Consider the following 11,857-nt stretch of genomic DNA (forward strand, 5'->3'; position numbering starts at 1 on the left):
ATAGGCTGCGAATTGCTGCATCATCTGTTGCATTGCTACTTCCTGTGGTGTCGACATCTTTTGCTACCAAGTCCCACCCCGGCTCGCTTTCACGTCGGGTTCACCAAAGATGTCGGGGATAAATTGTTCACAAGTTGAGCCGGGTCAGCACCGGGCTGCTCGCTGTGGGAAACGGTGAGAGAAAGATGACACCTCAAGAGAATATAGCATAAAAGAACACCTTGAATTGAATTACTTAAATGAACTAAAATCTGAATACAAAAACGTAACTTGATTGCAATAGGGAACAAGTGCTCTTCAACTCGCCGAGGCTATGAGCGGAAGTGCAAATGCCAAATCTGTACGGCCTCAATGCCCTTCCCTTGCTCTTCCCGACCACCTTCACGTGCACTCACTTTGCCCTCGGACCATCTCTTCAGGAAAATAAACTTCAAATGTCTGAATATAATTCTCTGTTGTTCCGAGAGTAATCTTAAGAACCACCTTCTGTTTACTTTTTTAAGTAAAGAAAGAACCCTTGAAGTCTTTTTTATTAAAAAAAAACCCGTGTTAGCCTTCATTCTTTTCAACTGTGCTTTAATGGCCGCTTGTTGGTGGGTTCCTTCAGCTTGTCTGAGCGCCTACTCCTGACACTAACTCGATGTGACCTTGATGAGCATGGCAAGCCTCCCCTTTGTAAGAGTGTGTACCACCTTTATCCAGCAAGCGGACTTTCAAAGCTTGCTCACGACCCATCCACCAGCTTCTCGGGTATGAGAGCCCTTGCTCTTGGCTATTCAACTCCTACAGTTGCCGACTCCAACACCTGGCTCTCAATCGATCCTGTAGTTGTCGACTTCACCACTAGACGTTCTCAACCCCTGCTGCTCCTTGCGCTGGCCCAAAAGCTCCTCCCTTGGCTCTTCAGTGGCAACTGTTGTCGCCAAACTCCGCCCTGATCCTCGACTGGTCTCCCTCGCCCGCCAAAAGCGACCCCTCTTCTGACTCGTCAACCTGCTTTTTTTTTTTTCTCTATCACTTGCTGTCGACGGCGCCATGCTTTTCTTCTTAAGCCTGTCAACTCCTCGATATTATTATCCAGCCTTATTTTATTAATAGCTCCATAATGTAAGTGGTCATTCACACTCACAAGTCATGGCCTTGCCTTCGAACTTCTCGGCATACACCAAAACCAAGGCAATGCTAAGCACATTCTTATTGACCAAGGCACTATTATCTGTAGCATCCTCACTGTCTCCATGTTATTAGCCATCGCCTGTCAACTAAAGCATGCTAATCGTAGTTTATCACATCAAAATATTTCGAACGGATGATCCTCCAAACAAGCAGCTTCGCAATCACAGCTTGAAGCACGCGACATCGATGATCTGAAATGGGGACCCTCTTGACTCTCTCTTGACATACTTTTGACAAAAAAGAACTTTTAGAAAATTGATTTGCTTCTTGAAGTGTACACCTTTGATATAAATTTCTTCTACTACCATGTCGAGCATGTCTTTGCAATCACGATGATTCCGCCTAAGGAATGATAATATCCAAAAGTCATGTCCTGACAGAGCTTCACATTGGGCAGCCTGTTATTGTTGCATATAAGGAGCAAACTGCTGCATCATTTGCTGCATGGCAGCCTCTTGCGGTGTCGACATCTTCTTCCACCACAATGCTCACCCCGGCTCGTTTCCCGTCGGGTTCACCAAGAATGTCGGGGGATTTGTGTTCGAAAGCTGAGCCGAGAAGACGCACGGCCTCTGGCTGTGAGAGGTGTGAGGAAGACAATTGCAGCAGACACAATGAATGTTACAAATCTTGAAATTAACAGCTTGAACAAGATCCTAAAGCTTGATTATCATTAACAGTACCGTTGCTTACATTATTTAAACTCCTTCTATGAATAGAGTGGCTTTGAAGCTTGGATTTGAGTGGCTTAAGGTGTCTTTGATTAGATTGGCTATGGGAGATTGGATGAGAGTGGGCTATGGAAGCTTGGCTTAGGATTAGAGTGCTCCAAGCTTATGGCTTCCTCCCCGCTAATATAGCAGAGCACGAAAACTTGAATATCTCCTAATCATTGTAGAATTAGCCTCTGTGTGTGAGATGAAAAAATGCTCAAAACGCCCTTTTCCTTCTGCTAGCGCGGCTTGTTTTGTCCAAAAGCCTGTTTTACAAAAAATTTCAGAATAGGACTTTTTCGGCCTCCATCATGCAGAGATGGGAAGTCTCCCACACACTTTCTTTTTTACCGCTGACCACATGTCTTCCTCTACCCAAGTTGCCTTATATGTCCTAAGAGCCCTTTCACATGTAAAACATTTCCTTGAAGCATAAAATCTCTACGCTTAGGCCTTCATAACCACATAAAGCATACACTTTCTAGATCTCCTTAGTTGTTCTCGAGCCCTGGTCACTGCTCAATAAATGTGTGAGCTTCAAATAGACTTTTTCTGCTTCTCTTTACTCTTTTTTCCATCATGGAAGCGGAGCGGCACGACAACGGATCACAGCTTTGGAGGCTCAGATTCAAGAGCTCATCAAGGAGAACAAAACACTCAAGCAACGAGTGCATAAGCTTGATGACAAACAGGGAATAGAGAACCAAGCTCTACTTGCAAAAAAAAAAAAAACGTAGTCGAAGCCTTCCTCACAGAGAGAGTCAAGGAAGTTCATAAGGAAGCTCACAAGGTGACACATACAAAGATCGACACCACGATACACACGGCCTTGCAAGAATGCAAGAAACAAGAATCTCTAGATCTTCAAGTTAGAATCGGGGGGCTCACACACCATGGTGCAGCGAGGAGGACACACTTGAAGATAAGACATATTTAGGAATTATGGGAAAAACACACAAAAATGGGACAATTCTTCTTATTCTCTATTCTTGAGAAGAGGTGAATAGTGTTCTAGGATGCACATTGACTTTGTATATAGTTCTTAGTGGTTTGTATGGACTAGTAAAATTGCATATGATGCTCTCATGATGCTAAACTTTAGAGTCTCAGAAGTACAAACTTGTCAAAAGTGACTACTCTTCAACCTTCATCCTCAAGCACAATTCTCTACAAGTAGGCAGTGTGTCAAAACAAAACTTCAAGCCCAAACTCTAGGTTGAGCCTTGCGAAATGTATGTGGTATTCAACCATGACCTGCTGACAAAGATGGAACAAGAAGTGTTACAATGCACGTTCTTGGGGATTCGCTTTTACACACTGCATACATGTTCATCGATGACAATCCTCATGTTGTCTGGAACCAAACTTTGGTGACAAGAAGATTCAAACTTGATATTACAAGGGCCATTGTCTAGAGTGGAGAGTCCAAAGACCGGAGCATGCTCCCAAGTTCTAGGCCACAAGATACTCTTGGAGTCCAAATGCCAAAGCATGCTTCCAAGGCTTGCTCATTTGAACTTGAGATTGATCCCTTTCAAACAATAAGCTTGCTGCTTTCATTCAAACTTGAGGCCAATCTCTCTCAGCATGCTTTGACGGCTTGCTCATTCTAGGCCACAGGAGATTGATGGAGTACAAATTATGCCAAAACGTGCTTCCAAAGCTTGCTCATTCAAACTTGAAGTTGATCCCTTTCGGAGACAATATCAAACACAATATTAAGTCAATGCCTTTCATTCAAACTTGAGGCTCTCCCTTTCAGCATGCTTCAAAGGCTTGCTCTCCCTTTGAGTATGCTTCAAAGGTTTACTCATTCAAACGTGAGGCCATGCTTTCTCGTTCTAAATTCGAACTTAAGGCCGATCCTCTTGCATGTGGAGACTCCGACTCGATTGCAAGTTCACTTTAATTTGAATTTCAAAAGGGACGGACGTCAAATATGAAGACTCCTAGCGGGGCATGGTGTTAGCGCTGCTCCTCACCATGCCGGGCAGGATCTTGCCCAACACCCTTCACAGCCAAAGAGACCTAATCTTCAATATCTCGAGGCAAAACTATTCTTGTGCATTTGTCCTCCCATGATCTTGACGGACTGCAAATACGCTCTTCCTACAGTCGTCACACATGACTTATACGTGGAGTGGGGCATGCTGTCACTGCTACTCCTTACCATGTGAGGAACTGTAGCGTGATCATCTTAGGTATGACGTTTTTCTTCCAGGCACCGCTCCTTCTTACCGTGCAAGGCACTGTAGCTTCATCATCTAATGTCTGGTTCCGTTTGAAGGTCATAGCTTCATCATCTTACCAAGTCTAAGGTTACGCTCATGGTTTGTATGCGATGCCACTTACTCGATTTGAGATTTCCTTGAACTGCATCCATGATCGAACTGCATCCGAGGGCAATGGTTAAATTTCGGCTAGGATGCTCTCGTGTCAGTGACGTTGACCGACTGAGGCGGTCACGACACCTTTTTTGGGGGATGTGCCTTGTAAAGATCAAAGACAAAAGGCTACGTAGTACATCATAGAAGCGCACGCAATAGGTAGGCAAAGTGGTTAGAGTAATTGCTTTCTCTCGGAGAGGTGCTAGGTTCAACCGCATAGAGTGTAGCCTATTTACTATTTGGTCAACGCTTTCTTGCCGGTTGAAAGTGATGGGGCAATCGGTTGGGTCTGCTTCGCCATGATGGCAAGCAGGCCGAAATTTAACTAAAACCATCATCAAAATTGTGGTAAGGGAACTTGAGGCAACCCTAGAGTTAGCGATGGCGAGATGATCTCTTCGGTCATCTCACCCGCCCTCAACGCCGACATTAGATCTTCTAACATATGGACGTCGGGCAGGCTACCTCACCACACTTTAGTGTAGCTTAACTCCACGGCCGCCCACCCGAGTGGAGTTAATGGGTTTCACCAACTGGGTAACTCACACTTTAACCATTTGGGGCCATTCCCTTGCGACGAGGACCAGTTTCTGCATGACAATATAAGCAAGTTACAAGCAGCGAGACATGCAAGGCAAGATGCCGGGTTTTACACACAGCCACCCGCTGCCAACACACCAACATGGATACATAATGGGTCTGCTGAAGGCACTGCCACCACTGTAGCCGCCCCTACTGTTGTCGCTGAGTCTCAACCTAGAGGAAGCAGAAGCCCTCATGCAGGAGGCTTTGGCAAGACTCCATACGGTAAGCCTCTTGTCATATTACCTGCTATTCAAGTTCACAAAACCCAGAATGATCTACAAAACAGAGCCCTCATAGGGTTACTAGCTAGGCCGTGGCCGCCTTCTAAAGTGCTTAGAGGCTGGATCACGAATCATTGGGGGCCGGTAAGGGCGGAAGTGGAGACCATTCAGGCCCTTCCCAAGAATCAGTACGTATTCGTATTCAAAAATGCAGACATGGCCTTTAGGGTGCTCAACTTGGGACATTGGCTTCTGCATTCTTCCCTCTATGCCTATTCAAATGGCATAAAGACTACAACGCTGAGAGAGACAAGCTCTCACACTTCCCTGTGTGGGTTGAGTTCCCGAACCTGCCTCTACATTTTCTCAACCACCTTAAGGTAATAGGATCACAACTAGGTAAGGTTCTAGGAGGTCGTCCACGAGGAGAATATATCCCCTCTTGGCACCCTCAAGCCATGATAGAGATTGATATCTTAAAGGACCTCCCGCAAGCTATGGTCATCGCCCTAGATGATACAGAAATTTTCTAACAACCATTGCATTACAAGTACCTGCCCAAACCCATGTTTTCACTGTGGAACTAAAGGGCATTTCATTCGGGACTGCCCGATCAAGAATCCTAAACCAGCAACAATCTCGAACAACTCTGACAAAAACGAGAGCAATAAGCAAGCTTCACCAGCAGCAGCCCCCCCTCAGAACAATAGAATGCCACGTCCTGCTGAGAAGCCCTCCTAACCCCATAAAAAAGGTCTAGCTAAAGTTAGCTGGGAAATCTGCTGTCTCCCAAAAGATCAAGGGAGACTAGGCCTCACTAACATAAAGTTATGGACAGACAAGTTAACTGTAAAGCTCATCCTCAGAGCAATGGAGCAACCAAATGAAGAGTGGGCCTCCTTATTATTTTGGGAAATTTATAAATTCCATTTTCGAGGAAATAAGGGAACCAGAAATCTACCCTTGATCACTGTTTTCTTTGGACCCTTTGAAGTGGTAGCTAAGGGATCAGACCTGCTTATATCACTGTGGAAGGCCTGGAACATATATAGAAATTTAATTAGAACTAACTGGGAGTCGAAATACAGTAGACAACTTAGGGCTTTTGAGTCAACGTGGTGGTCTCTCCCTCCCATCCCCCAACTGAACCAAAGACAGCTAAGGTCATCCAAAAGACTGCACAATAAGGGAATTATCGCCTGGAGAGATGTATGGAACACAACTGAGCACAGGTGGAAGAATGAGACTGAACTTCTTGGAAGGTATCAACTTCAACCATGGGAGCTCATCGTTATTCTGTCACGAACTGCTATGTTTCCAGAGGAGAAGGAACGACTCTCTCGAAACAGCCTAACCCATCACCCAAGGCATTGTACTAGGCAGGAGGGGGTGCTCTCTCCAACCCTCCCAACCTCCCACCAGCTCTGAAAGAACGTATTCATGTCACTCTTAGCAAAAAGTGGCACCTGTCCCTTGAAGGCAGTGGAATTTCAAATTTAAATCAGGATACACCGGCCAAACACTCGGTACTGCTATGGCTCATCATGCACAAAGTAGTATGGACGGGATACAAAATGAGCCATGAAGGCATGGGAGATGGGCATTGCAAGAGATGCAAAGGAAATGAAGAAGACATTACACACCTTTTCGTTAACTGTCTAGCCAATAGAGAGATATTGGCCCCTATTGTTAGTGGATCAGGGTTCACTCCCAATTGGAAACAACTCCTGCTAGGGGACTCTGTCGTGCTCTTTTTAGTAGTATGGAATAGGATCAGAGGCGAATTTATTTGGATCATCTGGAAAGAACAGAACAACTATTTTTATGATGAGGCCTACCAGACTAAAAGTCTAAGATTTTTGTTCTCCCACATTTTTGTGCAGGTAAATCACTTGAAACTGGAGCAATGCAGATTATATCAAGCAAATTACAAGGTCCTCATGGACAACATGGGATACTACAACAGTGCAAATATCAACAAACAACAGGAGATACTGCTGGATGGTTCTTACTCCCACCTACAGAAAATGATTGATGAATGTAAAGCTGAGGGAGAGAAAATGAGGAGACAGCTCGACAATGGGATTAGGCTTATTAACCACCTGCAGGAAGTAATCATTGCATTTCCAGGAGGGAGCAACTTGGGTGGCAGCCCGTGAAAGTATGCAGACAGATATGAATACCCCCTTAGCCTTTTTGTAACAATATCGGAATGTAAATCGAGTTTTAGATACGAAGTAAGTTGGAATCAACAGCGTTTCACGCTGAGCTTTGTAATTTTGTTCTCTACTTAATACAATTCTCGCGCCCTTTATGTTTTTTTATATATAAAAAGAGTTAGGTCATCAAAATAAATCTATATCTATATATTATAAAAGGGGGAGGGGATCCCCCCCCCCCCCCCCCGGCGAACAGGTGGCAAGAGCTCCTTGAAGTGGAGTGTGTTCCTTGCAGCCCCCCGGCAACACAGCGATGCAGTGTCCACACACAAACACACACACACACACATACACACACACAGAGAGAGAGAGAGAGAGAGAGAGAGAGAGAGAGAGAGGAGGAGGAGGAGGAGGAGGAGGATAGGTCCGGTCAGGTGTTGTCATTCCCAAGTTCCAACAAAGAACACGTTTATCAATGTTTTGAGCCACCCTGCTGTTCAAACCACCGTTTTGAGCCGTAGTGTCCTCCCTAAGCATGCCTAAGCAGGCTTTCTGATTTGAGGACGACCACTGCTTAGGACAGCGGCGGGTGCCACGTATCTAGACCTGCTCACGTTTATTGTTGTGTGTGTGTGTGTGTGTGTGAGAGAGAGAGAGAGAGAGAGAGAGAGAGAGAGCTTGGATACCCTTCTTGATGATCCTTACAACAAGGTAAGGTTATTGTTGACGTTGCCATTGCACCTTGTTTGTGGTTATTTCCATTGAAGCTCCAATAGTAGCGCATTGCCTTTGTCATCCCATCCCATAGTCGCTACAGATGTTGTCATTGCAGTTGCCTCACAGGAGAGAAAGAGGCGGTTGTCATCATAGTTGCAACAACAACAGAGCATAGAAAGAGGCCGTCACAATTTTGATTTCATCAGTGCACCATTACATTCTTCGTCATCAACTCAGTGGGAAGTGAGAGAGAGTAAAAAAAGGCATGTCTCTGTATGTGTGGCCCTCGAGCGTTGTGTGTGTGTGTGTGTCTTTTTTCAGAGAGAACTGAATGTGATCTTTGCGTAGACTTCCAGGTCTCAAAACCAAAGCCGGCCACTGTTATGCAGAGAGCTTACACTCGGCATGCTGCTGTGGAAGGAGAGAGGGAGGGACACGTCTGCCAAGCTGAGGACGACGTGGGCAATTGGTGCTGTGATCAGCGGAACCTCCACCTCAGGTGGAGAACTCTCTCTCACTAATCTGGTTGCAAACTTCTTTGTTATTCATGCTCCTTCCGACGAGAGAGAGAGAGAGAGAGAGAGAGAGAGAGAGAGAGAGAGAGAGAGAGAGAGAGAGGATCTACTCCTTCACCTTGCAGGTCAACAAGGTACATTTCTAATTTATGCAACCAACACAGGCAAGGTCTTTCAACTTTTAAAGTTGAGGACTAGGTTCAATTCCTGAATGTTGTCTCCTAATGATTGCATTATTCGCAAGATGTACTCTATAAGGGCAGGGCCAAGTTCTCATCTACTTTCGTAGAGTGTAGGGTGAGGGCCTGTCTCCAAATTTCATCTCTTACAATGTTCTTATAAGAGGATGGGACCAGTTGGCAAAAATGTGTTGAACTATTTTGAATGAAAACAATAGGAGGGATTGTTCTAAATGCAAATGATGTTGTTCAATGTGCTTCATTCAAGATGTCAATTAAGTTGATTTTATGTTTCCTTTCAACCCCTCCAATAGCCTCAAATCCTATAACTCTATTCCATAATTGCCTCTACAAGGTCTTGTAACCGGTTGCTTTGCCATATCTCAATCATGTGGATAAGGTTATCACTCAAAGATGACACGAAGATAAGGCTCACCTCTCAAGCCATGTGTTGCTCATATGGATGTAAATTTCTTATCCTTCACCTCTGCTATCAAACCAAAAGGTTTCTCTATAAGACACTCCTTGCTTCCAACTTTGCAAGATTTTATTCATCTCTCCTCCTTAGCCCTTGCTGTCCTATTCAAGAAATCTCTTCATACAATATCGTATTGGTGCATTGGCCATGAATGTGCGATGAGAGTCCCTTGGAGGTATTGTGTGCATGTTGTCTTTGGAAAAGCTTGCAGATATTCAAGGCTCGCATCTTGCAGGAAACTACTTGCATCGCATCTAGGGAGATGGGGGCATGTAGAGAAGACTCCATTCAAGACTTCTAAGCTAGGATGTGGTTTTTTAGACTATATTAGGGTATTTACCATATGAACATAGTAAAGAAGCTCTAGTATATGCCCATTAGATTCAAAACTTTTGGGCTTGGATGTGGTCTTTTGGAGTGCATTAGGGTATGCACCACATGAACAAAGTACTCCAACTCTTCTATTGAAGCTCGCCCATCTTGCCTTCTCCATCAGGCCCTATAGTTTGTCACCTTCGCCATCATTCGTGAGCTGCACCATTTCTCCACACACGAGGACCTTCCTCTCAATGCCTTCAAGCCATGTACGCAATAAGCATAGCTTGCACGACCCTCTCAGCCCTGGGCAACAAGCTTCCAGATGCCACATTAGCCCACCTCGGCAAGGAAGGCCAGGCACATACCATCTCTATGGCATATCCTACCAAGGGCAAGAGTTCTCACCTTCTCTTTTCCATCCTAGTGAGGATGCCCTTCATGCCAAGGGCATCGACACCATTGCATGCATCTTTATGAATGGTGTGTTCATCATGTGTGCATGGGAAGAAAGACTTGGTGTGGATGACAAGGTCTTGGTTCTATCTAATGGGAACCGCAAAGCTAGTAGGGTTAAATGCGGTCAATCAAGACGCTACTCTCTTCTTGATGACGATGATGTTGTCAAAGTTCTTCATTGGGAAGAAGGCGGCTCTTCTGTCAGGAGTGGAGAAAATGTATTTTCCAAGCAGTTACTAGCCTTTACAGTTTGCAAGAAAATAACCAAATGTTGTGCAACAATATCCATCTACCAAGTAGGAAGAATTTCCTTTTGTACATGTGATGTTTCTTTGATGTTTGGTTTTTGGTAATGGCATCCATGGAGTTCTGAGAGAGAGAGAGAGAGAGAGAGAGAGAGAGAGAGAGAGAGAGAGAGAGAGAGAGAGATGGGGAATCGTGGATACCTCTTCGGTAAGGAAGGCAAGGCTCGCTAATTGGTTAACAAGGAGAGCATCATCCGAAGCATAGAGGAGTGTTGCTGATGTGGATGCATTGTTGAAGTGCTCACGACCTCTCTCTCTCTCTCTCTCTCTCTCTCTCTCTCTCTCTCTCTCTCTCTCACACACACACACACACACACACACACACACATCTACCAAGTAGGAAGAGTTTCCTTTTGTACATGTGATGTTTCTTTGATGTTTTTTTTTTGGTAATGGTATGCATGAGAGAGAGAGAGAGAGAGAGAGAGAGAGAGAGAGAGAGAGAGAGAGAGAGAGAGAGAGATTGAATTATCGTCCACACAGGTTAGATATGACCTATGGGACCGAGAACAAAACATTACAACTGCTTCGTTGAGTAAAGAGTGTGGGATACCATCAGTTAAGGACTGAGGGTCCGTCAAAGGATAAAAAAGAGGGAAGGAAAAGCAAAAGGAAAGAGCTTAGGGAGGGTTAGGTGGGGAGGGGGCTGGTTTGGGAGATTAAAATTCTTGAGTGATGGCTTTTCCGCCTTGGTAGACTACCCATTTGCCTTCTTTATGAGCATCCTGCATCTTCTTGAGTTCGCTTGCCTTAGCCTTGAGCTGATTTATAGTCAGTTCTTTGGCTATCCAAAGCTTTCTTCCTTTGAGAAGGAGGGATTGTCGTAATAGCTTCGTTCGCTCCTCTTTGTCCTTGAATTTGAGGATGCATTGCTTGGGTGGAACACGTCGATATGTGTTGTTTATCCAAGAAATGTTTTGAGGCTTGATGTGGATGGGTTGAAGAATGTCGTTGAGCTTGTGATTGCATCTAAGACATCTTTAGGAATTTTGGAAATTATTCAAGTCCCATTTTTAATAATGCTACTCAAAAACTTATCATTTTTTTGTAGTTTGAGCTATCATATATTTGCGGGCATGCTCAATTAAATTACTCTTTTTGTTTAGATAGTGCCTTCATTTTGACATACTTTAGCTATTTGAAGGAGCCCATCAATTAATAATATTCTCTAGATGATGTGATGAACTCTGCTCTACTAATAACATAATAAGGTCACTATGTAAGGAATTTGATGCTTGTTAACGAGTTCAATTTAGGGCACTTGAACCTCTTTTGGAAGGAGTTGGATGCTTGTTACCTATAGAAGAAACTCCTCTTTAAACAAGTTTTATGGATACAAAGTTGAGTATTTGTGAAAAGTAGTATCTTTTTTAGAGAGAAAAAAGCATATGTTTGGTTCTAGTTAGACGAGAAATTTAGCAAATTTATACATGAAAACCAGCTGCCTTAGCATAGAGATATGACAAGCCCTTTCTAAAATATTGAGCCTCTATTGTGGCATGTACAGAAAGATGTGCACACTCGAACTTAAGTTCGAGCCTCCACACATTCTTCTACCTAGTAGGGGTTTAGCCTCTACCAATCATGTACCTACCAAGGGTAGATGCTCATGACACACTTGGCTCGAACTTAAGTCATGAGCCTCTAC

The 11,857-nt window shown here is 44.3% G+C and overlaps 1 protein-coding gene across 1 annotated transcript; it reads left to right on the top strand.

Annotated features, from left to right (window-relative positions):
• Nucleotides 1–7,742: 7,742 nt before the first annotated feature.
• On the top strand, nt 7,743–10,257 carry LOC147424865 (uncharacterized). Its single transcript, XM_086500455.1, has 5 exons — nt 7,743–7,952; nt 8,074–8,221; nt 8,307–8,457; nt 8,599–8,607; nt 9,557–10,257. The coding sequence occupies exons 3-5, from the start codon at nt 8,364–8,366 to the stop codon at nt 10,255–10,257; spliced, it is 804 nt and encodes a 267-aa protein (XP_086356581.1). The 5' UTR covers nt 7,743–7,952; nt 8,074–8,221; nt 8,307–8,363.
• The last annotated feature ends 1,600 nt before the right edge of the window (nt 10,258–11,857 follow it).

The sequence above is a fragment of the Adiantum capillus-veneris genome, chromosome 25 (assembly GCF_014529385.1).
Source record: "Adiantum capillus-veneris isolate H3 chromosome 25, ASM1452938v2, whole genome shotgun sequence".
NCBI classification, from domain to species: Eukaryota; Viridiplantae; Streptophyta; class Polypodiopsida; order Polypodiales; family Pteridaceae; genus Adiantum; species Adiantum capillus-veneris.

Coding starts and splice junctions, on each gene's coding strand:
- LOC147424865 (XM_086500455.1), top strand. CDS start 8,364: ATGCTGCTGTGGAAGGAGAGAGGGAGGGACACGTCTGCCAAGCTGAGG.